Here is a 26,958-nt window from a genome sequence, read left to right as displayed (position 1 = left end):
ACAAAATCAAGCGCCTCTTTAACCCTCCGCATCTTGATAATGATGGTCCCCTGATGGCGAGGTTCGATGATAATGGTGATGGTGACGATGAGCGGTTATCTCTCTCAAGGCGGTGTTCAATAAAGATGTTCTCGTCGCGGAGGCGGATTTGATGAGTTTTGGGGGGGGGGGGGGTCGATAAAGCATGTACCACTTTGTGATATACGTCACTGGTTAGTATGCAATTCGTATGCACGTCTATTTTGAACGAACTCTTTCCCGACATATAAACACATTGTGAACTCTTCGTATCGAAGGAGATCGATATGAAACATGATACTTTTTTTTATCGTTTACCACGAGGTAAGGGGAAATAATGACGTCGTTGATAATGATGTAGTAGTCAACAACAACAACAACCACCAGGTGTTATCGGGGGTCGCGGGTGCTACGTAGTGGGCTGTTCCCCAACAAACTCGCACTGACCAGAGTGCTGAATTGTGGTCAAACAGCCCCCACAACCTGCGCGGCATCGTGGTTGTTTAATCAACCACTTGGTGAACTAAACAGTTTTTCATGGATATATATATGTGTGTGTGTGCAGGTGTATAGCAATTAAAACGCATCTTTAAATCGTGCATTCGGCGCGTCGATACAACTCCATCTGAACAGTGCGAACGCGACGTTGCTTGCCGTGGGCTAATCTTAAGAGATGAGGGAGATAGCGACGATGACCATTGCATGACGGAGAGAGCCAAGCACATATAATATCGGACTTAAATGTACCCGCGCGTGAACTGCGCTGCCTTTTATTGGCAGCAGAGTGCTCACAATCACACGACGCGCACCCGGGCAGTGCGTCTACAGCACCACGCGCAGGCTAAAGCCCCCCCCTCCCCCCCGTCCGTCGGAGCATGGCCCTCGTGTGGTGGGTGACAACGGCCCCATCCGAGTGACAATCGACGCCGCGAGTTTGTCGCCTGTCAGAAAAGGCAGAGAGGGACGAGGCGACACTTCGCGCTCAGCGCATGCGTGTCCGGGCCACCCGCTTGCCCACCCCATTCAAAACGCACAACCCCGCCTGGAGATACGGGCAGGCGGGGCGGAGCAGGGATTGAGGGTTGGGGGGGGGTGTGGAGGAGTGGGGGTGGTATCTGTAGAACAGCATAGGCGAGCGAGCGAACAGCGCCATTCACAATCACAAAGTGAAAGCCACGCGCGCATCGCTCCTCGTTAAACGAGACAGATCCGAAGCAGCACTTTGCAACAATAAAGGACGCCGATCGCTGCCTATACGTGCATTGCTCTGTAACACGCCTGCCTCTGAACCCACGGCTCTCCGCAGTGCGCCGAGCTTGCACACACCGCAACAGCCTCACGTTTGAACTCCGCGTGTTTCAGAGAGATCGTGCGCCCGCCCGCGCGAGTGCTGTGCTGCGCGCGCGCGCGCGCACATCCGCAGTGCGCGCGCGTGTGTTCCGCGCGTGCGTTTCGCTTCTTAATTAACGAAACAAACCTCGCTGGCTCGACTGGCCGGCTGGCTCGCAGCGCTCCCCGCCGATCGGAGCGGTGAGGAGGGCTCGCCCGGCCGAGGAGGAGCATGTCGAAGCCGTCCTCCCCGCTCCAGCTCAAGCGTCACGCGCCCGCAACGCAGTTGCCGCCCTGCGCCGCAGCCGCCCTGCAGGACGGCTCCGTCACTGCCTCCGGTGAGTTTCCACTGTTGATTTCCCCCACCCACCCACCTACTCCGCTTGTTGAGGTGCAGTCAACGCTGTGGTCTGTGTGAGTAGATTGTAACACAAGTCCCCAGCCCCCCCCCCCCCCGTCATTGTAATGTGGAATTGACACCACTTGCCCAGGGCCGCCAGTGGAGATGAATACCGCTTGAGAATGCGTGTTCGGCTTATGTGGACATGTTTTACTGAATGCGGTCCATTCGTCATCCCGAGCGTCAGGGTAATGTTTTGAAGATGATTGTCCATTGCAGCACGTAGGGGTGTTTTTGTTTCAATTCGCTGCCCGTTTATATCGCTGTTCATAGACATTACACATCGGCGTCCCTTCGCTCGTCTGAGTATGGGGACGCGGTGTGACTTTGACAAAGTACAGAGAGACGACAGGCGCATCGCATTTCCGAATGCGCGGTCGTTTATCATCCATCTACAACGCCTGCTTACCACGTGCGCGCATTTCATTTGCGCGGCCCATATGGGCCCAAGGTAGCATCCGGAAAGAGTGAGTCCGCTTAAGGGTGGAATCGATTAATGTTGCAGGTGTTATCGTTCATTTATGTGCTACGGAGAAGGGGCCTTTGCCCGAAACGTCGCCAATCATGCTCTTTCGTTTCGAGGCAACAGTGTTAATGTCGAGCGTGTTTAGCTTGTTATCGGCTATCAGATATGCTCTCTCGAATGATCGGATGATGATGGTGATGATGATGGATGGGGTCCTTTAGCCGCGTCGCAGTGGTCGATCAGACGCGCACTTTGCTCCGCTGGAGTGGTTTACAGCCTCCCGTGCTCCGGGCTAAGTTATCTCCGGCGGCGCTGTTTAAGGGGCCGCGGCTGTCGGCGGCTTTTTGCATGGAGCGCGCCGCCAACCGAGTCGTGAACTTTTGATCGTTGCCCCCGCAAACACACACGGCGCGAGCACGGTGCCCTTTATGATCCGCACGAACAAGCGACTCTCCGAGCTGCCGGGCTCCGAGCCGCCGTCGCGGCGCGGTTACGGGGTGCGGAGAGAGCCAGCGAGGAGAATGATTGCTCACCTTGTCCTGTGCACACACACACACACAAAACACACAGAGACAAAGATCCCCTCCCCCGTATAGCCTTAACAGACTGTTGGGTAAAGTGCTTTTGAGCGAGTATCACCTATGAAGGCCGGCACGGCACACGAGGGAGTGGGTGGCCAGCACAACGCCCGACCGCCTTTGTCTCCCCAGTGGCGGTGTTTACACATCGCGCCAGATAATCATTTGTGGCTGAGTCGACCTCGGAGAGGCACAGGACGGGTTCAGATAATTGTCTCCGATGTTGGCCGTGAGCGCGCTAACCGCTACACTACCGCTCCCCACACACACGCACACAGACACACACGCACACACACGCACACACACACATACACGCACGCACACGCAAGGACCGCCCTGTGTGTTCCGTCGTCTGATCGTGTCTCCGCTGTGTAAATTCTAGACGACTCACGCGACACCGGCAAACTGCCGTGGCTACCGAGACGCAGCCGATGCCGCGTGCACTTTAGCATGCTGCGGGTAATATGTCTCTAAGTAGCATAAACTTTATCTGGTTATCTTATCATTATGAAGCGAATCGTAAATACTTCGGCGGGCTTCAAACGTCGCTGAGGAAGCGACCTCCAATGCGAGTTGATTTTGCGCCCTCCTTTGATTTCGCACGCATCGCATTTTGCCGTGATGCTCCGTGCCTCGGGGTCTCGCCCGTGCTTGACATTGAGACGCCGTGGGTACAGCGATGCGACTCGGGCCGCTGCTGCGTTGCGCGTACAGCAGCCCGGCGTTTGTCATCAAGAGTTACGCAGCAGTACGAATGTTTAGTGGGGTAACTGCAGCGCGCACCGAACACAAACTCAACGCATTCGTCGGAGAGAAAGAAAATGGTCCTTAAAATCAAAATAATAATTATGTATATATATGGGGAAGTGTTATTGGCGGTGTGATTATTTACGAACGTGTTGAGTCGATTCTGTGTTGCCAATTGTGCTTGTGCACGACTGCCCAACGCAATAAATATAATCAGCAAGAGTTGGTTGTGACAGGGGCGGTATACGTTCGATTCCCCGTCGTGCCCGTGGACACGACTTTCATTCAACCGCGGAGCCGATGTGCCAAGGAGCTGTGATTTTGTGATTTCGCTCAGGGATAAAAAGCTGCCGCAGGGCAATGGAGGCACGCCGAGATCCCTGTGAAGACGTGTGCTAAGCCCTGGCTCTGCCACTGCGGCGCTGAGCGCTGTACATTGTATCGTGATGAGTAGCAGCATTGTCGCGGGCACCTCACGCAGGGGACGTGACTTTACCGAAAAAACCAAAGAGTATGAATACACGGGGCAAGCAGAAACGTCTCAGCACGGCACACTGTCGAATTGTTTCGCTCCAAACATAAGTTGGACGAGAGAAGGCAGCGCGAGACTGAGCGATGCATGCGTTGGCGTGCTTAGGAGAGCCAATGGCTTCGTGAGATATCTTGGGCGCGTGCTATATATATACGTGGTGTCTTCTGCGTAGGTAAGTTCTACACCTGTAGACTTATCGATATCATTTCTACCTAGGTTTGCTACGTACACGTGTCGCTAACGCGCAGCACGCAACGATTTCAATCGACACCATTGCAGGTCATACACAAGAAGACACATTTGCAGATTACACGTATAGACATATTTGTAAATTAGCCGCATTGAGATACTGTAGATACCTCTTTGATTCTTTCGGTAAAGTCACGCAGAAATAAAATAAAATAAATAATAGAATAAAGAAGTTTCGATTGCAACACAAGCAACCGTCATCAGGTAAATTTGAGAGAGAGACAAAACAAGTTCTACCTATTGACGCTTGCTTGTGTTGCAATCGAAACGTCGTATTCAATTATTTTACGTATTTTCTTTCGACGTGACTTTACCGAAAGAACCAAAGAGTAATTTCTGCAGTCACGAAAGCTTCAAATCACTGTAGATACCGTTTGTTTGCTATGCTCTGGGCTATGAAGAAAGGCCATTATCACAAAACGTCGCCGATTATATCCGTATATCCTGCATTTGTTCCCTTTAAGGCAGTGTTGTAGGCAAGTGTGTTGGACGTCGTCTTCATGGCGCGTGTGTGCATCACTGTCAACGCAGCGGCAGCAGATGACACGACGCCTGAGTGCGAGCTGCCGCTCTTAATAAGCGAGCCGCTGCAACGAATTAAAGAACAACAATTGCTTGCTGATCTAAGTCCCGTGTCGATCGCCGCGCACGCCTGAAGGTTTCTCAGTCATTATTTATAACGTGTTGATGTAGCGCGCGCGCGCCTTGTTGAGTGTGGTGTAGAAGCAGTCTACGCAACCAATGAGTGATAACTCATGATAGGCACTGTCAACAACGTTCGTTCAGCGAGGATTTACCCACGTGTTGAATTGGTATTAATCACCTACAGACTGGCTACATCTCTGTGTATACACTCTGTTTGCATATTGGATAGTTCTTTTTTTATGACACATTAATTAACAAGGGTTGTTTTTAGTGTGGGATATGTAATACGATATTGGAGCAGTGAAATGGGTAAAAATAAAATATTTGTCAAGTAAATTAATTCTATTTACATAGGAAATGACAGTTAAGGTATTTAAAATAATTTTAATTAATTGATAATTCAATGTATAATGCAGAGTATTTGCTCAACGCAGCATTATAAAACGAAATAATTAATGTGAACGAAATATGCTGTACACAACACGCAATGCGCTCATTTGATTTATCGGAATCAGAATATTTATTTAGACGGATATATACAGATACACCTACCGCTGAAACAAACATCTGTTAGAAAAAAAAAATTCCCTACAGAAAGTAGACACACACACACAACCCCTTGGCAAAATTTTTGTTATTTTAAAACATACCCCCAAAATATAAACATCCCTCCTTTAACTTCAAAGACCCTGGGGACGAGTGCCGTTTGCGAGCACCGACGGCCACGAGTCTGTGTGCGGGTGCTGACCACACACCGGTGAGGAGCGGTGGCGTAGTGGTTAGCGCGCTGCGCAACGAACACCGGGGAGCCACGATCCATTCTCGCTCGTGACCAACATCAGTGACGAATATCTAAAACCGGTCCCGGGGACTCCCGCTATGTCGACTCAGCCTTAAACGAGTACGCAATGTGATGTGTAAACATCAGCATTGGGGGAGACAAAGACGGACGGTCGTAGTGGTGGCCACCCTTGCACCCTCGTGTGCCGTGCCTTCATCGGTGCTGCACGGCTAACACCACTTGCTCCAACAGTCTGTTAAAGGCTACACGGGGGATCGTTGTCTTAGCCTTTGTGGTCTGCGCCACACACACACACGCGCGCGCGCTACGAGTGACGGAGATCTATTTTAGAACACGACCCGGCCTGGTGACCGCAAGGGGTGCAGGCCAAATCCCTGCGATATTCAGAGCTGAGGCCCCTGCGGCGCAAGGCGGTGGGCACGACGCGCGCGCGCGCGCTCGCTCGCTCGCCCGCACGATTGCGTGGCGCCGCCGCTAATCAACATCGACACCGCGTCCCTCGGGAGCGGCTTACGCACCCGCACCGCAGCGACGTAACGTGCACCTCAACCGCAAAGCCCGTTTAAGCGACGACTCAAAGCGCTGTCATCGTGTGGGTACACAACGATTATTACGCGCGACCTCAACATCTGCACGGCGAGCACACGATGATTGCCCTACCTGCCTGTGACGATTTAAACTTGCACGGCACGACACCGATGAGGATCGTGATAGCGCTCCCGTGCAGTCACACGCGCAGTGAGTAATCGGATCAGTCGCAGGCACGCGCCAATGCACTTGCTTCAGGAAGGCCGCACCACGTCGTGTGAAGCTTGTAGGTAGTTTGACCAATGCCGTAATTATAATATATATTGGGGGACACACACATACCCCCCCCAATATTCAAATATGCTCAAAATGTCCCCCCCCAATATATCGCTATAAAATATATTTCTGTTTGTATGATTGTGGTTATGGTTGTACTTTATTAATTCCTAATCTCTGCCATTTCATACAAGGAAACAAGAATAGGTAAAAAAGAAAAAAACAATGTAATACAATACACTATTAGACATTATTGTAAAAAATAAATAAAAAGTCCATCCCATGTGTTAGTGAATTTTTTAATATTTTAGGCAGGAAATTAGTTTCCAAATTTAGATATTTTTCTGGGGGATGGACCCCCCAGATCCCCTAGAAGATTTGGTCCCCCCCAAATGTTGACTCCATGGCTACAGCCTTGCGTTTGACCATGGTTACAGCTTGGTGGACGGGGTGTGAGCGGGAGGGGGACCGAGGTTCGGTTCAGATATCCTTCATCACTGACGTTACCAGGTTCAAAGCGTAATGCGCTAGCCACTGCACTACCGCTCGTGGCTGTTTAAATTGCGATTCACTCCCCACCCCCGTGTTCTACGTGCGCGCAGACCTGCGGGGTAATTTTTTTTTAAATAAATATGGCTGTAATACAAATCGACTTTGATTTTAAGAATAAGCCCATTGTCGGGGGCGCTTGTTTCAAAACATTTCTCCAGCAAGACAAATGGACCCGCGCGGGGCAAGGGAAACCCTTCGCCTATTTTTAACGCCTCCGCTCATTATATAACACGCACCGCCACGGGTAATACCTTACGATCGGTGCCGGCCTTCGAACACGAAAACATGCATGGGGGGGGGGTGGAGATGGGGGGGGGCAACACGTTATTTATCCGAGCGAGAGAGAGAAACTATTGACGCCGTACACAATTTAAACACGTGGCTCGCGCGCGCCGCGGCGGGCATAGCGCCCAGCAAATCATTGCGGGAGCAGAGCCGCGCATTGATATTCATCAGGGCGCATACACAAGTCTCCGCAGGTCCTAACTACCTTTTTTTTTTGGAGAACATAACAGAACGTCACGGCGCGGGTATGTTTGGGTTGGAGTTAACGCAAACATCGCGAGACGAAATGAGCAAAGACCCCGAGCGGCGGACGGCAAATGCGTCATTAATTACACTCGATGGGGGCAACCCCAACGAGCTCGATTGCTCTTTGGGCCAAAACATGAATATACAATATCACACACAACCGCAATCGACGCCGTTCCGTTTCCCAAGGTGGCGTAATTAATTCCGCTTTTGCAGAAGGACGGCTTGAGGCTCTTGCAAAGCGTCGTTTGGTCGATTTGAAAGAGAAGATTTGTGTTAAATCTTGACTTAAAGCTTCGTGACTGCAGGAATTCATATTCTTTGGGTCTTTTGGTAAAGCCACGTAGATAGAAAAAATAATAAAAAATAAATAACAATATCACGACGTTTCGATCGCAACACAAGCAATCGTCATCAGGCGACGTTCATGTCGCAACACAAGCAATCGTTGTTGAAAGAGTTTCACTTCAATGTATCATTCCTATGTCGTTTGCGTTGGGAAAAGAAAATGAAGGAATATTTTGAACAATTATTTGCGAACCCCAGAACCGATGGAAACGCAAATGAATCTCGCTCCAAAAAAAAGCCCTCTCCTCCGTTGCTTCGTGTTAATACGTATAATTGTGTTACGAATGTAAGGTTTATTGTTTTACACGCTTTCACGCAAATTTGCACTAGGAAAATAAAATTCCCGGCTGACAGCTGGATAAATGTCCCAGGAAACACTTTAACCTTATACTATTTCCTGCTGATAGATTTTTTTTTTTTACATTTTTTTCTTCGCTACGTTACTTTAAAATGCGCTCAGACCTCAAGGCCGCGTACAAGTTTGCACAGGCGCGTCGATCAAAATCGGCCACAACGCTACAACTAAGCCGTGTCCGGCGAGGCGAGTGGAGTTGGGGGTTCCTAGGGAGCCCCCCCCCTACCCTTCCTACCCCCCCCCCGCCCGGGAGGGAGCGCCACCTCCTCCTGTACCTCGCCCATCCCCCGCACCACCTAACATCGCTTGGCCTTGTTTGTTGCTCTTACGGATGAGAGGGCAGCGATGGATCGCCGCGCAAAGACTTCCCGGGATCCGGGATAGAGGGAGAGCTCGGTCGTCTCCCCCTCTCCCTCGGCTCGCCTTGTGTGTGAAGTGTGAAATTTTCCAGATGGCGTCCGCGATGCCGCTTATTTTATATTTATTCTCGTCTTTGTGTTTTTTTTTTACTTTAGGAAGTCGGTCCCACGACGGGAAAGAGTCAGCTCTAATGTAAACCGAGTGGCTAATTAACGTCTTACATTAGCGCTAATACGCTGATGGAGCTGCAGGTGGTAACCCCGTTGCGTGCGCCACAAGGACTTGTCTTTAACACCTTGAAGTCGCTCAACTCGACGCAGTTTCCTCTTTGCGTGTGTTCCTCGAATGCCTTTGATTCGCCAACCCGCGCCATTGCCCCTTATTTTTTGTTACGGTCATTCCGGTTCCAAAGAGACTCCGATTGTCACAATTGCGAGTGTGCAATGTAATGAAATGCGTACGCATGTTGACCTTCTTTCGCACCGTACGTAGCCAACTGTGCTAATCGGAGGTGCGGGTAGGTCGCTTGTGTAGGTTACTTGCAGTCCAATACGGAGTACAGCGTGATGTGTGCAAGTGTTGTGCATCTGTCCCCGTGTGTGTGTGTCAGAGGGCATAGCGGTTAGCGCACTACGCTACGAACCTTTCGACTCGCGTTCGATTCCAGCTCACGGCCAACACCAGTGACGATTATCTGAACTGGTCCTGTGCCTCCCCTAGATCGACTCAGCCTCAAATGAGTACCTGCTGTGATGTGTGAGCATTGCCATTAGGGAGACAAAGGCGGCCGGGCGTGGTGTTGGCCAACCACCCCCCTCGTGTGCCTTGCCGGCCTTCATAGGTGCTCGCTAACAGCACTTTCCCCAACAGTCTGTTAAGGCTAGACGTGAGTGTGTGTGTTAGATGCTCACTAACAGCGCTTGGCCCAACAGCCTCACGCCGGCTATTGGGGTCATCTTTGTACGTGTGGGGGCAGAATCGTCAGCACGGGTGGTGCATCTGACAATCATCGCAGTCTGTGCACCCATAACACCTGGGGTCCATCCCGTGACCTCCTGCCATCCAGCCTTCGACAATCCACGCAGCTTCAAAGTTGCATCCGCGACAATCGCCATCCGCCACTTAAGTGGGTGGTGACGCCACCACGGCGCTTGTGCCCAGGCTACGTGCACCTTGAGGGCACCATCGAGCTTGGCACACGCAACCGCGATGACCCTTTGGGAACGTCACTGGCTGCTGCTGTTGTTGTGTGAGATGACGTGCGTGGGTGTGAAGGGAGGGAGGGGAGGGATGGGGGAGGGATTGGGGGAGGGGCACTGCCGAAGTTGCCAGTGCTTGGCGATATGAACCCCCGTTATCTGGGTTCAATTCCATACACGTGGGGCAGAGCATCACTGGCGCCAAGTGGTATCATAATCACCTGCCCAGAGCCTCCCCTCTGTCCACTCTGCCGTTAACACAGGTGGTGGATGACTAGTTGTGCGTACATCACCCAGCACGAGACAAAGGTGGTGTAATTGCTAACCTAATTTAATATTGGTGTTTGCAAGTGCTGTACGTGGATTCCTTTTTACCGAGAAAAAAAAAACAACGTTCGTCTATTATTGTCAGTTTGTTATGTGTGTGTATATTGCACGTTCTAAAAATGATAAACTACATGACCGCATTCATGTATTATGAATTAATGACCATTGCTCTAAGCGAGAGGAAATAACTTAGTATGATATATCGGGATATATATAGAGAGAGTTCCGCTCTTTAAAACTATCACGTGGTGTATGTCATGGGGATTTAACATAATTTATGTTCGCAGGTATGTACGATCGTCACCGTGTGTTCGGATACGGCGGTTGTTGTGCTTCGTTATATCCTGTGATCCCGGCGATCTGAGTTAGAGTCCTCCCGCCACCGAGCATTAAACGAGAGGAAACTGGCGGTATGGTAACATCGATTGCGTGCGCTCGATTTTGGCCACACGAACCTCACCATGTGCCCGCCGTGTCGCCCTTAAACAGGTGCTCGCTAACATCACTTGCTCATACGGTTAGTGTCGTTTAAACGGGGGGAGAGTTGACTATGTATGCAATGATGTGTACGTACCACTTGACCTACCTTGTATAGCATTAGTTGTGCATTTACTGACAGTCGCGTAGCTTCATTAACTTGTCAATCCGGCCGAGTGGCGCTGTTAGCGTTAGGCTCGACTTCACAGTTGCAAGCCTGCGAGTTCGAATCCCATTCGGCGGGTCGTCTCAGCTCATCAGCCGTGCAGGAGGGGTCGATAAAATAACGGACCTACTTGTGAGCGCTCCAACAGCGGTTGACCTCCACGCCGTAGGAATGTGACAATTCCTCCGCTGGCCCAGGGCCACGATTCGCGTAGGAGCTGCCTTGAGCAATGGGGGTCTGGGTGCGGGGGGGGTGTGCAAGGTGGGTGGGGGTGCGCGTCCTGCCATCGTTAACTTGAACTAACGAGACCACCACCACCACACGTGCGTCTGTGCGTAGATCCGGGGTTCAGGGCCAGCTACAGCCAGCTGCCCACTCCGCCGCCCACGCCGCTCGGACCGTGCCCAGCCATGGGCAGCAAAGCTCTTCCGGCGCCCATTCCCATCCACCCGTCGCTGCAGATCACCAACTACTCCTTCATGCAGGCGGTGAACGCCTTCCCGTGCGCGCTCGACCAGCTGCAGGGCTTCTACGGCAGCTTCAGCGCCCTGCAGGCCATGCAGGTGAACCAGTGGACGCTGGGCTACCAGCAGCTCGCCGCTCTGCGCGGGGGCGACCTCCCGCCGTCGCCCGGCGGGTTCCTCGACGTGTGTCGCCTCCCGCTGCCGGGGATGCCTCTGTCGCCCCAGGCGTTCCACGGCTGCAAGGCGCTCGGCGTGAAGAAGGAGCGGCCCCGGTTCGACTTCGCGAACCTGGCACTCGCCGCCACGCAGGAAGACCCGTTCCCGAGCAAAGGAGTGCCGCGCGCCTCCGATCAGAGCCGCGGCGGGGGCGACCATGGGTACCCGCCCGCGGCCGCGGCTGGGGACGGCAGAGCCAGGCCGAGTCGAGGCCGCCTGCCCGTGAAGACGAGGAAGGAGTTTATCTGTAAATTCTGCGGCCGCCACTTCACCAAGTCGTACAATCTCCTTATACACGAGAGGACGCACACGGACGAGAGGCCGTACACGTGCGACATTTGCCACAAGGCGTTCAGGAGGCAAGACCATCTCAGGGACCACAGGTGCGCCAACACCACCACTGATTTGCAATTGCTGCTGTTGTTGTTGCTGTTGTTGTTAACAGTCGGTCCACTTCCATCTAAACGACGTAGACGTGAAACGCCGTAGCCGATTGTTAGACTGTGTGGCTTGCGCTCCTCTGTACTGAAGCGGCAATGCATTGGCACGTGCACGCGACGACTTTGTGAATCGACTGTGTCGTCTGGAGGAGGGTGTACGACACACGTTTTATTTACGCAATCTGACCCAACATATGATCAATAATGAGACAGTAACGGTTGCAAGAACAGATCTCCGTTCAAGAGTTGATTGATCTCTAATTCTTCCGGGGTCGATAAATCAGGTACCTCGCTGTGTGCGACGGATGTCAAACCGTGGTCGTCTCGGGAGTAAACTGACCCCTCGTCACAGCAATGGGGATATCTCAGCACTGACTTAGGGCCGTGCAACTGAGATGAGTTGCTGCCCGGTTCCTCGTTTGAGCAGGGAGACACGTTCCGTTTTGGCCAATGTGTACAGACATGAATCACTGCGTATCGTGCATTCCTAGAATGTACATTCTAAACCGCATTATAGCGTTGAGATAATAATAATAATGCAATTTATAACGCGCGCAAATTTGCGGACGTAACGGCCGCAACTCATAGTCTCATTGTGCCGCCCGTGCACGTGTACACTTGTGTTGATGCAATCCTAGGCACACCATACATTCTTCGTTATTTGCAACGTTTTTTTGCATGCTTAAATTGCATTAATGTGTCTTGTTTACACTTTAACGCACGGACACATTTATATAAAATATATTATTGATATGAGTTACGGCAATTGCTCCAGCAAGCACCTTATAAATATTCCCCCTTGTTGTTTCAACTGACAGGTACATACATTCTAAAGAAAAGCCTTTCAAGTGCCAAGAATGTGGCAAGGGGTTTTGCCAGTCTCGGACTCTGGCAGTCCATAAAACGTTGCACATGCAGGTAAAAGACTAAAGGAAGACGCTGTCATATGATTTCCCAGTAAGTTGTTGCAACAAAAAAAAAACAAAAATGTGTTTATTATGCCTTGCGAATCATTTATCTGCACGAACACATATTGGATTCATTCCCAAACGCTGCACACTTTGCCTAACGATCGCGATGCAACGCCATGCGTGAACACAACGCCATTTCCACTGATCCAGTTGCATTTAATGGCTAAGTGATTACAAATCCGTATAATGTAACTTCAATTTGCATATATTTTTTACACCTTATATATTAGACGGTGAACCACAATAGACGGGGGCTTTGAGTTAAAATACCGGTGGGTTGTCGACCAAGCACATCATCAACTTTCCAAGGTCGATAAAGCACATCCTAGTTTGTTGAACGTTATCAGTGTAGAAATCATTCTTTCCTGTTATAAAAAGATCCTCGTCGTGGGAATGTGGAATTTTACATCACATTATCCAGCCACCAATGGATTTCAGCACCGTACCGCATTCTATTTTGAACTTTGACATTGGATAGACACAATCTTAAATGTCAGACCCCGTTATCAATCTACTGCTCCGTTGGTAATGGGGTGGGGATGTTTGCCCATACTTCACCACGCTGGTCAGTGCGGGTTGGTGAAGTGGAGGAGGGAAAGAGGAGGATCGGTCCAGGTTTTACTCGCCCCTGATGTCAGCTGACAGCCGTTAATTGAACCTCAATCGCCGAGTTAATAGCCGCACTATGCCCAGCACTAAGCGACCGCTCGCCCATGAATAGCCTTTCCAGTATATACATAGTGTGGGACTTTATATAATATCTGGTTAATAAAAGTTTTGCAAACGTACCGCCACGCGCAGTTAATGTGTTTTTTTTTGCTCGTGTTAAATGTAGCTACCGATAGAACACAACTGTGAAACTTTAATTCAGCGTAGGCTTCGTTCGCGCTATATACATTCACATGAATATGCAGCTGTGCAGTGTATGTGGAGGCTATTAGTGTACGTACAGCAGTCGTGCGTTTGATGTTTGATTTACTATTATTAACACGACAGCATAGACACGCGCTTATTGTTGAGTTGAGTGCATTGCAATAATCTGTGCATATACATACACAGTAGCTGTTTTTTAACTGCTTTCGCATCCACAAACCATTTCACCGTGGATTGCGTTATGGGTTGATCTAGTTGCCTTTATTACGCAACCATAGCATGCGCATAGCCCATGCACCATTGTCATCCACATCAAACACACGTTAACTAGTTCAAGCGACTTGAGACACACGTTGTGCACATATTTGCTGTTCACGTGACAAACAAAAAGGCACGATTAGACGATAGGGAATCTGACACTGAACAAGTGGCATGCGCAAAGCACCGAATTAAGAACGCCACTGCACTGACGATGTCAACACATCGTAACAGTTACTCATTTGAGGCTGAGCCAACTTAGGGGAGGGCAGTGCAGCGTCACGTGCCACTTGCTTCGAATGTTTCGTATGGCCGGGAATAGAACACAGGTCGACAATGATCGGAGCGGAGTGACACAGACTCGATCGAACAAAACAAAACATCTCACGTTTAGACTGCTGGAGTGAGTGCAATTATTGAGCACCTATTAAAGCCTGCAACGACACACAAGACACGTATCTCGTGTTTAGCCTCGTGGACGTTAGTGCGAATTTATGTTTGCGCACACTTTGCTAAATACTAACACGACAATTACACACGTAAACGCGCGCTCATTTAAGAGCACAGTACATCTGGACAGCAATTGACTGACGTGTTGTCCTTCTGTTTGCACGTGCGGGTGGTGTGTTGCGAGTGTGTGTGCGTCTGCATGCGCTTGTGTACGTGCGTGCGCGTCCTACGCGTGTCTGTACGTGCGTGTGCGCGTGTGTGTGGCCGTGCGTGTGCGCGTGTGTGTGCGCGTGTGTGCGCGTGTGTGTGAGAATGTGCGTGTGCGCGTGTGTGTGTGTGTGCGCACGTGTGCGCGTGTGTTTGTGTGTGTGTGCACGTGTGTGCCGCGCGTTGCGTGGGGAGCGACAGTGTAGCAATTAGCCCGCTGCGCGATGAACCCAGCTGCCCGAGTTCGATTTATTTGAACCGGTCATGGGCTTCCCCTAGGTGGACTCAGCCTCAAATGAGTACCTGGTGTGGTTTGTAAATGTCATCACTGGGGAGACAAAGGCGTCCGGGGGTGGTTTTGGCCACCCACCCCCTCGTTTGCTGTGCCGGCCTTCACAAGTGCTCGCTAACAGCACTTGCCCCAAAGGTCTGTTCAGGCCATATGACTGGGGGGATCTTTGTCTTTGATCATTGTGGCGGTGTGCGCATGCGCAATCCCCCGCAGGAATCGCCACACAAGTGCCCCACGTGTGCGAGGACGTTCAACCAGCGCAGCAACCTGAAGACTCACCTTCTGACACACACGGACATCAAACCCTACAACTGCGAGCACTGCGGAAAGGTGTTTCGACGCAACTGCGACCTGCGGCGGCACAGTCTCACGCACAGCCTGCGAGACGTCTTCTGAAGAAGGTTGCAGACAGCAGCCTGGCATGCCCCCATCACCCCCCCCCCCCACCAGCTCGCGTGGCTCCTAACACCTTCACAACGCAACCACGATCAGGCCAAGCCCGCATTGGCGCCCGCCGTGCGACGCGGCTGTTTGTGCGCTCCCCGCTCGAAGCAAAGAGCACGGTGAGGAAGAAGTTGGAGGTACGTGGGTGCGTGCGTTCTCCCGCAGTGCCCCCTTGTCAGAGAGGGGCCTCGCCACTTTCTTTTTCGGGAAGGAGGATGATGATTATGATGATGATGACGACGAAGAAGAATCCAAGACGTTACATTCGTGGACGGTGCCAGACGGAAGAAGATTTGCGTCCATGGTAGACCTCTACAATGCAATGTGCCTTACCGCTCGCCGGTTTCCGAGTGCTTGCTCGTGGACTCCAAAGCCATCATCAGTGCTTCATCGCAAGCCATAGGTACCCTGGCACAGAGCCAGCGTGCATAAGCAGAAAAAATGTGCACTCAGCCACCGAAAGCGTCTTACAGCTAAATGCTACCTTTTTATACTAATTATATATATTTTTACAAAAAAATAGAAGCTAAACAAGCAGTTCCAAGGAATGTTTCCAAGTTCTGTTTTATATGCAAAAGGCGCTTATGGGAGAACGCCGCTGATGACGAGGACGATGTGTCAAAGAAGAGCTCGCAATTTTGACTTCGGGAACTGTGATCTCTCGTGCTTTTTTATTTTTGAAAGGCCTCACAATTATGGAACGAGGGGATTCAGTGCATCGTTGATTGATTTTTTTTTTCTACTGTATATTTTTTGTTGACTAAAATCTTGTCGATCAGATGCCGTCATTGAGTTTAAATTGTGAAGTGGCATTGTGAGTACTGTGTACCTGCACGCCCTGTTAAGACAAATTAACTTACATTTTGTTTTACTGTGCTACATATATATATACATCGCCAATACACATTTTTTTAATGTTAATTCTTTGGCAAACATTGTGAAATATTAAAAAGCAGATACAAATGAATGTTAAACTGTTTAGATCGGGTAAAGTGGGTTGTCACGATCGGTCTAATGAGTGTGTTGTGTGTATCATCACAGTGCCAATAACAAGTTTCCACTTGCCTTGTCAATCTTAACATCGGATATGCCTGCGTGCCACATGTCAACAATAATAACAAGAACAGCAGCGACGGATGATTGGTGACAGTGCTAACATGCAGTACTGCATTGCTAACAAACAAAAAAAAACAAGTGCCTTGCTCAATAATGGAAACAGTTGCATGATTTATCGAATGGACAACAGTCATCACGATACATGTTCCTGGCTGGGCCGTGGACCCAATACGAGGTTGGTGTTGACATCAAACGTGTGCGTGTGTGGATCTCGATTGGGAATTTGAACAGTTTGCATTTAAAATAATAACATATTTACGCATGCACACATACACACATACACAGACGCAGATCACTCGTATAGATTGAACTTGCGAGTTGAGTACTTTGTGCTGTAATTGGGCAAACCGAAATGCCATATTTACACGTAAACACGGAGATTTCCCTACAGCCTTAACAGACTGTGCAAGTGCTCTTAGCGAGCACATTTGGAGGCCAGCACGGTACACGTGGCGATCTTTATACACCGTACCAGGCACTCATTTGAGGCTGAGTCGACATCAGGGAGGCCCATGGACAAATTCAGATAATCGTCACTGGTTTTGGCCGTAAGCTGGAATCGAACTTGGGTCGCCGGGTTCGGCACACGAGGTGGTGGGTAATCATCACCACGCAAGGGCCTCGTTTGTCTCCCCAGTGGCGATGTTTACACACCGCACCAGGTACTCATTTGAGACTGAGTCGACCTACACAGCGAGACAAACACACACACATTCCCCAAGCGGTCGTGTAGGACTGTAGGAACTCTTGTACCGTTAGCGAACATTTATCGGGGTGTGACATTGCATGCGCAAAAAAAGTTCAACGTACATACATCACCTCGGCCACGTCTGTCTCTCCCACCTGTTTCTTCACCACACCCCGGGTACTTCATGTAAAGGTGTTGTTGACCAACAACAACAACAACAACCGCCGCAATTCGCCGCGAAATTGGCAGTGACGTCACCACGGCCCATGTTGTGCCAGGCTAGGTGCACGCCCAGGAAAAGTTCAGGTACCGCGTGCCGCCGGTGCTGTGCGTGGCCGGGAACAGAGAACCCCAGGTTGCCGCTGAACACGCAAGGACGAACACTGCAAGCGCATCGTCAAACGCGTGTCTCGGTGACGATTTGTGCCAATGCAACACGCGTGCCTTGTTCGAGTTTTTTTTCGCGCAGCTCTAAGAACTGTGCACAGCTGTGCCAGACGGTTTTTGTTTTGATATCGTGAACGGCGACTGTGGCTATTTCCCTCTACAGCAAAGCCTATCTTTGACTCGGGACATCTCTTTCTTAATAAACTTCCTGCCAAGCAGGGTGCCAAAGTCCAGCTGTCCGGGTCGTTCGGGCTTATCGAGAGCCTCGTATGCAAAGCGAGCTGCAATCAACTGACGCACGAATGATTGTGACTGCAATACATCGTTGTTTGTTGTGTATATATGTTTTATATCAAAGGGAAGGCACGGGCATACGTGTATATGGCAATAAAGAATAATCTACACACGCGAAGTTAACCATTTCATCCATCGATTATTACTATTATTACGGTTAATTATTCGTGTAATTTTTTTTATTGTGGTGATGCTGCTGCTGTTGCATTGACAGTGGTGCACAAGCACAATTAAACAAATAAAAACATATCCATGCATTCGTCAATAACACTGTCTTTGAATTCAAATGTACGTAATCGGCGATGATTTGGGTAATGGCCCTTCTTCATGGGAACCTAAATCAATAAAGAAGGACCATTGCCTGAAACGTCACCTATTATTATTGTTTGTGTTTTTTTTTTACGTCCACTGTATTATTGACGAACGTGTTGAGGTTTATTTTTTTTATTTTTGGTGTAAATGTTCTTTCGGCAGTTAAACCGCAGATATTAGTTGAAAATGTTTCATGTGATTTGCATGAGAGGATTAATATCATCCTCGCAGTCACACTGGCTATTTAGCGTCGCAGAACACACAGCGCATACTTGAGTGCAATAACAGACGGGCGATATATGAAGGTCTACTTGCCAATTGATTCGTGGTGTTGTTATGGGCAAGAGATTGGGTTGACCCAAGCGTCTGTGCATGATGGATGGGTATACATACGAGCAAATGGACGTGTAATTTGCTGCGGTTAATATTTTATGACGATCGAATAAACTATTGCATAACCGAGCACACGGGACGCGGCTGGGTTACTCTGATCCATTTGTACCCACGCACGCGCTGTTGAAAAGGTGGATGACCTGCTTTATGGGTGGAGGGGGGGGATCCTGATCATACTTCACCACGCTGGTCAGTGCGGGTTGGTGTTAGGTAGTAGGCGATGACAGGACCGGTTATGATATGTTGACCGTTCCTCACGATGCAACTCCGGTGGTTTGCCGGGTTTCATAGCGCAACGCGCTGACCATTGCGCCACCGATCGTGCACCCACGTGGTGCGCGTGCACCCACCGTCTGTCGGGCTATATCGTTACAACGCAGGAACGCACACGTGGGAGACGTGACGCACTGAGGTGCCTGTGTCTCTTGACATTCTCGCAGCGGCGATGAGCGTCACTGCATGGCGCGGCGATGTAAAACGGCGTGTTCCTCCAGATTCCTGCTACGTCGATGCGTGCGGAAATCGCTACGTGAGTGCAGGGATGACAAGCGGCGGGTTGAGTCACGGCAAGAACACAAGCGCGTGGAGTTTAATATTCAACTCTTACTCGAAAATCACATCGCCGCACACAGCAAATTGTGGAATGCAAATGTGACGATCGTGACTGATTTGAAGCGAATACGAGTTTCAGAAAGGCTGTATCGATCGTTCTTGAATTTGGAGCTTTCGTGACTGCAGGAATTACTCTATGGTTCTTTCGGTAAAGTCACGTCTAAAGATAAAATAATTAATTAAATAAGAACATACGACGTTTTGATTGCAACACAAGCAATCATCATCAGGTATAAATGAAATAGATATATAAGCAGACATTGCATGTTAATTTTTTCTCTAACCCCTCCAACTCTCTCTGACACCGCCCCCTCTGTCTATTTAAGGCCTCGCTACAGAGACAATCTCCCTCTCTGTGCCTGTGTTACTCTCTCTCTCTATGTATCTTGGTGATATCTGTCTGCTTATATGTCTGTCTATAGTTTTCTGGTTAAAATTTGTGTTGCTATTTCATTTATACCTGATGATGATTGCTTGTGTTGCAATCGAAACGTCGTATGTTATTATTTAATTTATTATTTTATCTTTAGATATGTATCGATCGTATTTGCCACGAATATAGACAGACGATTCATAATCAACGTTTTTGGGGTTTAGATCGCGTTATTTATAAATGTGTCGTAACCCTCCACCACCCGACACGGCCAATCAGTAAAAATGTGTCACGTTGACAAAGGACAAATAGTTCACTGCTTTAGCCCACCGGTGTGTTGAAGCCACAACATTTACAATTTGATTACTTATGAATAACATTGGTCGCGAAAGCCTACGTGTTAAATAGACAGACGAGTATGCGCTTATAAGTAGACCAATAAGAACACTCTTACTTCTTCTCATTTGGGAGCCCTCATGCGTTACGGCGCGGAGATTGATTGATTCGTTTCTCACGAGGTAAGATCACGCAGCCTAAAGGTCAACATCGCATGACGTTTCGTGGGAAACGATTACAAACATCGATCGATGCTCCTAATCAGTGACGCAAGTAATGGCATTTGATGTTTTTTTAATGCTAAAGGACTGCGCTTTTATCTCGATAATAACGTTAATTAAATTACGCTGGAGTCAAAATATGATAAATGTATGCAGCGCCTTGGCGAAAGGCGCTTTAGTAATCCAAAATGTAACATAATATAACTTATTTCGCAACCGTGCTTATCTGATTTGGACATTTTGAAAAGGATGAAAATCCACGGAATGACGATTGTCACAGCCATCCGTATAAATTGTCTTAATTTGCCAGTGGATGTTGCTCACGTTATATGCGTGCGCAGTGAGTGGAGGTGGGAGAGGGAGATGGGGTGATAATAGCGCTTACGAAGATTTATGATATAGTTATCATTATCGTCAGCCATGGTCAATCCACTGCTGCATCATGAGCCCACACTCATTCATAGAGAGCCAACCGCTCTCGCGATTAATGAGAGGTCCAATGCAACATGTAGAGACTGTTGGGAGGCAAGTACTGATGGAAAAAAATATACATTTGTGAATAAAAATACATTTGTTGCTCATCGGATTCCTCCGGTATAAATCAAATAGCATCGTTCTTAGCGAGCAACTATTCAGGAAGGCGTGTTCCGATCAGCACGGTTGGCTCCGTATGGTGCAAACAAGTTCCACACGCATACAGACAAAGGATGACATGTCTAGCACCACGCCCCACGGTATTCGTCTGCCCAGCGCCGATGGTCTACCCCTTGGCATTACGGTCTCCCCATTTAAGGTTGAGCCAACCTAGGGGAGGCACAAATGAGGTATAATAACACCACTGGCCACTGACGTTCTGCTGTATGGTCGGGGTGCAAAGACATAGAACAAGGTTACCCGTATAGCCTTCACAGACCGTTGGGACAAGTGCCATTAGGGAGCACCTATGAAGGCCGGCACGAAGAGGTGGGTGGCCAACACCACGCCCGACCGCCTTTGTCTCCCCGGTCCTGCTGTTTATATAACGCGTCAGTTGTTCATGCGAGGTTGAGCCGTCCTAAGGGGGACCACACAGGCAATAGTCTTCAGGTGGGACGACAAATGCAGACGATTGCTTGTGTGGCAATCGATTTTTTCTACCTATACGTAACTTTACCGAAAGAACCAAAGAGTATGCATACAACACACACACGTACAACACACACAAACATACAACACAAACACTTACAACACACACATACAATACACCAGAGGTGGGACAAAGTCATTGTTATGCAAGTCCAAGTCGAGTCGCAAGTCATCAAATTCATGACTCGAGTCTGACTCGAGTCCAAGTCACATGACTCGAATCCACATCTCATAGGTGGGACAAAGTCATTGTTATGCAAGTCCAAGTCGAGTCGCAAGTCATCAAATTCATGACTCGAGTCTGACTCGAGTCCAAGTCACATGACTCGAGTCCACACCTCTGCAATACACACACACATACAACACACACACACATACAACACACACACACAACACACATACATACAACACACAACACACACACACAACACACACATACAACACACACATACAACACACACATACAACACACGCACACACACAGAAACTATCACAGCGTGCAGTACCAAAAACGCCAAGTGAATGCAGCACTCTGCCCATCACAGGCGGGTACAAGAGGGAAAAAAAAGAGATTCTGTTCACCTGTCAGACCGGTTATTTAGTGCCGACTGTGGAAACAGTCAACGCGTGCGTGTGCCAGAACGCACAAACCCACCCCCCGCAAAACCTGCCAAAGCATTGCCTTCAATCACCGCTCAACAGCGCGTGAGAAACAACGGAGACGTCTCTGTGTCGCTCGCCCACCTCACTCAACGACCGTACAGCCCGACACGCCGCCCTTCGCCACTTGGGTGACGGCGACGTCACCACGGGGCCTGTGCCAGGCCAGGTGCACTTTGAGGTCACGTGAAGTGCGAAGGCTCGCTGACACGAGGTCTCGGGACAGACCCCACAACATATGTATATGTGACAATCTAGCCCGTGGCTGTCACGGAACTAAAACACGAGCACGTGCGCGCGCGCGTGTGTGCGTGTGTGTGCGCGCGTGTGCGTGTGTGTGTGCGCATGTTTGTGCGCGTGTGTGCGCGCGTGTGCGTGTGTATGTGTGTGTGTGCGCGCGCGTGTGTGTGTGTGTGTGCGTGTGTGTGTGCGCGTGTGTGTGCGCGCTTGTGTGTTTGTGTGTGTGCGCGTGTGTGCGTGTGTGTATGCGTGTGTGTGCGTGTGTGTGTGCGCCTGTGTGCGCGTGTGCGTGTTTGTGCGCGCGTGTGCGCGTGTGCGCGTGTGTGTGTGCGCGTGTGTGTGCGTGTGTGTGTGCGCGTGTGTGTGCGCGTATGTGTGCGCGTGTGTGTTTGAGCGTGTGTGTGCGAGCGTGTGTGTGTGCGCGTGTGTGTGTGAGCGTGTGTGTGTGAGCGTGTGTGTGTGCGCGTGTGTGTGTGAGCGTGTGTGTGTGAGCGTGTGTGTGCACACGAATGGGTCGTTTTCTGTGGACGCATCTCATTGCGGGGAGAGCGCACAGTCGAGCCGCGGCCGCCTGTCATTGTTGCTTTTCGCGTGCCATTTGATTTAATAAAAATAGTAGTGTAAACAGTAATGCAAAAATGAAACACGTGCGCGTACGAAGTCTGTGTTTTAATTGTAATCAATAACTCGCAAATTGCCACTCATCTGCCGGGACACGGGCTAAGCACACGCTCCGGTATTGATGTATTGATGTGCAAGTGCCCGCTCTGCGCCTGCCCTGTTGTTGTACCGCGAGGGAGCCGCGTGCAAGACATTGTCTGTAGTACCCCCATCGCTCCGTGCAGGTGACCCCGACATCAGAGCGTCGCTTAAGGCGCAGCTTAGCGGGAAAGCACGCGCGCCTCATCATCCCCTCCCTCCCCTCTCAGCCACCGCCTCGGAATCTCTCACAAGTAAGCAAAGCGAGCAGGATTCGTTCGGAGGCGCAATGGTTCAAAGCGCCGGAGCTGCGTGCGTCGCGGGTTATGCGGACGCCACCAGCGGTTTGTAGATATGGCTCCGAGACGGCAACGCACCTTTTTTTTGACAAATTGGTCTTTTTTTTGGTATCCGCGTTTTGTCACCCTTCATCATAATCATTGTCAGCCCAAGGTCAATGCACACGTGGATGATGGCCTCCCCAAGCCGCCGTCAACTGTCACGATCCTGCGATCCGTTTTGCTGCTTCCACCCCGGCGATATTTGAGATCTGTATTATTGTCTAGAACTCCTAGAACGTCTGGAATTATTCTCGACCATCAACCATCGTCCACTTTAGCCGTGGCGTGTTCTGCCCAAGCCAATCAACTTTTCCTCGTAGTTCGGAGGATGATGTCATTTGAACCCTCCGTGTGTCGTCTCATCAACGTGTTCCTCTTTCGTGTCCTCCGAATGTAATTCCAAGCATTCATCTCCCCATGCTCCGGTGTGCACTGTTCAGTCGGTGAATCACCATGTTTCTGCTGAACCACGTGTCACACGGCTGGTATTACACGCCGATTGGAACCTGCATTCTGTTGGAGCTGGCGACGGAAACCTTTACATGCGGAGCGAGGCACGGGCTCGGCTAAAGAGTCCGGAGTTGCATCTGTTCAATATAATTATTGCTCGTGACGAAGTTTCTGGGGGAGAACTTTGCCGATACGATCGGTAATCTGGCCAGGTTTGAATACGTCAGGTGCGAAAGAAGTTCAACAACACGCAGCGTTCGTAGGAACCAGCAGCAGGACAACCTCGGCTTCTGTAGTGTATTCGGGGCGCAGGGGAGCGCAGATGACACCCGGTGTTAATCAACGCGAGTTGGTCGAATATGAGTGTGAACGATACGGTCTGTCTATATTCTTTGGGTCTTGAGTTTTTCGGTAAAGTCACGTAGAACAAAAAATTTTTTAGAAAAACTGCGACGTTTCGATCGCAACATCATAATCTTTTCCTCCTGATGATGATTGGTAACGCGTTTAGAGAGTATTTGGCTGCTATACATTTCCACATCGTTCGCCAATTCGTTGAACTATCATTTGTGGCTAGTTGGCTAATAACAAAGCGCTATATATCTCGATGGGCCTTACCTGGTAAAATAGAAATAGTTTGCAGTTTACTTTAATTGTAGGGGCAAAACATGGTACAGTACTTGTAAAAAAAAACATTTAATCAGCCGTACAGGTCATCTTTTTTTTTTTATTTCGTTTATAATAAGGATGAAAAAAATCATACACACCCGCGATTCCTAATGTGAGGGACAAAGCGAACCCCTGCCCCCCCCCCCCAAATATAGAAGTCAAACTCCCCCTATGGTTCGCACTGTCTCTTGATTCGGGCCCCTAAAGTGCACACGAGTAGAAAAATCAACATAGCGTGAAACGCACTCGTTCAACGTTTCGGTCAATAGGGCAGTATCATTGGCGATTGTGGTAGGGTGTTGTTGTTTGTGCGTGTGGATCACTGCCAAAGTGGTAACCACACCCCCCTACCCGCCCCTCACCAAAAATATAAAGTGTCAGCGAGCAGAGCATAATTGGAGAGCAGCAGATATGTACTTTCGACAGCGCTAATTGCAATGACCCTTCGCGTGTAACAGATGTCCGGCTTCCGTGATGTCCTCGCGACGAGAGGCTGGGAGGCTCCTCATTGTCTGTGAGCGGTTATCAAAAATAGCAACGCTAAAAGTAATGCGCGGCGCACCCACACGTTGGAAGGATGCAAGCGCCTATTAATAATAATGATGATGAGGGTACCACCCGCAATGCTTGCCTACTGCTGCTGCTTATCTACTGCTGCTGCTTGCCTACTGCTGCTGCTTGTCTACTGCTGCTGCTTGCTACTGCTGCTGCTACTGTTGCTGCTTGCCTACTGCTGCTGCTTGCCTACTGCTGCTGCTTGTCTACTGCTGCTGCTTGCTACTGCTGCTGCTACTACTGCTGCTTGCTACTGCTGCTGCTTGTCTACTGCTGCTGCTTGTTTACTGCTGCTGCCTGCTACTGCTGCTGGTACTGCTGCTGCTGCTGCTTGTTACTGCTGCTGCTTGCTACTGCTGCTGCTTGTCTACTGCTGCTGCTTGCTACTGCTGCTGCTTGTCAACTGCTGCTGCTTGCTACTGCTGCTGCTTGTCAACTGCTGCTGCTTGTTACTGCTGCTGCTTGCTACTGCTGCTGCTTGTCTACTGCTGCTGCTTGCTACTGCTGCTGCTTGCCTACTGCTGCTGCTTGTTACTGTTGCTGCTTGCTACTGCTGCTGCTTGCCTACTGCTGCTGCTTGTCAACTGCTGCTGCTTGCTACTGCTGCTGCTTGCCTACTGCTGCTGCTTGTTACTGTTGCTGCTTGCTGCTGCTGCTGCTTGCCTACTGCTGCTGCTTGTCAACTGCTGCTGCTTGCTACTGCTGCTGCTTGCCTACTGCTGCTGCTTGTTACTGTTGCTGCTTGTCAACTGCTGCTGCTTGCTACTGCTGCTGCTTGCCTACTGCTGCTGCTTGTTACTGCTGCTTGCTACTGTTGCTGCTTGTTACTGCTGCTGCTGCTTGTCTACTGCTGCTGCTTGTCTACTGCTGCTGCTTGTTTTCTGCTGCTGCTTGCTACTGCTGCTGCTACTGCTGCTGCTGCTTGTCTACTGCTGCTGCTTGCTACTGCTTCTGCTTGTCTACTGCTGCAGCTTGTTGCTGTTGCTGCGTGTTACTGCTGCTGCTTGTCTATTGCTGCGTGTTACTGCTGCTGCTTGTCTATTGCTGCGTGTTACTGCTGCTGCTTGTCTATTGTTGCTTGCTACTGCTGCTGCTACTGCTGCTTCTGCTTGTCTACTGCTGCTGCTTGTTACTGTTGCTGCTTGTTACTGCTACTGCTGCTTGTTACTGCTGCTGCTTGTCTACTGCTGCTTGCTACTGCTGCTGCTTGTCTACTGCTGCTTGTTTCTGCTGCTTGTTACTGCTACTGCTGCTTGTTACTGCTGCTGCTTGTCTACTGCTGCTTGTCTACTGCTGCTTGTTACTGCTGCTGCTTGTCTACTGCTGCTGCTTGCTACTGCTGCTGCTTGTCTACTGCTGCTTGCTACTGCTGCGTCTTTGGATGGAGGCGCTGGCGCCACTTCGGGGGGATTTGAGCGCTACCGGTTGACGAGGGAGTCGCAGCTTGAGCCACCGTCTGAGACGTGGTCGCTTCATCACCTCCCCTAACTATTGTGCCCCCGTCGCAGGTTCTGTAGTCGCCGTCGGTCACGCTCTACGCACTGCTGGATGAAACCCCTTCCCAAGCCCGCGCCGTGTCTCGCACGGCCGCACGAGACGTAGTTGACACGCATCCGTCACCTTGCACGTGAGAAGACCGCGTGTCATCGCGTAGCTCCTCGAATGCGCGAGTTTCCCTCGTTTAGCTGCCACTCAGTCATTAGTCTTGGCCGCCGGACCATCATACGCATTGCGCAAATGTCCTTCTTTAGGAAATCGCCCGAAACTTTGAATCGGTTCTAAGGCCTGCACGTTGTCGAGCAGCAGCGATAGAATGTGGCCACGTTATTTGCGTGCCGCATGTCCATGCATCAAGACGTTAATGTTTGCCATGCATTCGTTAATCGCGGTGTACATCTTTTATGGACCAAATATCTATTACAAATATTGATATACGTGGTGTAAATGGGCTCTGACCTGGTGATAAAGGCGATCCTACAGCGAAAGA

General features: G+C 50.0%; 1 protein-coding gene across 2 annotated transcripts; it reads left to right on the top strand.

Annotated features, from left to right (window-relative positions):
* Window positions 1–1,180: 1,180 nt before the first annotated feature.
* OSR2 (odd-skipped related transciption factor 2) lies at window positions 1,181–18,710 on the top strand. 2 transcript variants are annotated; one of them, XM_078862656.1, is made up of 4 exons: window positions 1,181–1,685; window positions 11,225–11,948; window positions 12,824–12,923; window positions 15,270–18,710. In XM_078862656.1, the coding sequence occupies exons 1-4, from the start codon at window positions 1,580–1,582 to the stop codon at window positions 15,450–15,452; spliced, it is 1,113 nt and encodes a 370-aa protein (XP_078718782.1). In that variant the 5' UTR covers window positions 1,181–1,579; the 3' UTR covers window positions 15,453–18,710. The 2 variants fall into 2 exon arrangements, with proteins under 2 accessions (XP_078718782.1, XP_078718784.1); XM_078862658.1 differs by having other exon boundaries at window positions 12,824–12,962; window positions 15,270–15,407.
* Window positions 18,711–26,958: the final 8,248 nt, after the last annotated feature.

This window comes from Lampetra fluviatilis, chromosome 14 (assembly GCF_964198595.1).
Source record: "Lampetra fluviatilis chromosome 14, kcLamFluv1.1, whole genome shotgun sequence".
Taxonomy (NCBI): domain Eukaryota; kingdom Metazoa; phylum Chordata; class Hyperoartia; order Petromyzontiformes; family Petromyzontidae; genus Lampetra; species Lampetra fluviatilis.
This window is presented reverse-complemented; position numbering and strand designations above follow the sequence as displayed.

Coding starts and splice junctions, on each gene's coding strand:
- OSR2 (XM_078862656.1), top strand. CDS start 1,580: ATGTCGAAGCCGTCCTCCCCGCTCCAGCTCAAGCGTCACGCGCCCGCA. Junction 11,949..12,823: donor GACCATCTCAGGGACCACAG/GTGCGCCAACAC, acceptor TTCAACTGACAG/GTACATACATTCTAAAGAAA. Junction 12,924..15,269: donor ATAAAACGTTGCACATGCAG/GTAAAAGACTAA, acceptor AATCCCCCGCAG/GAATCGCCACACAAGTGCCC.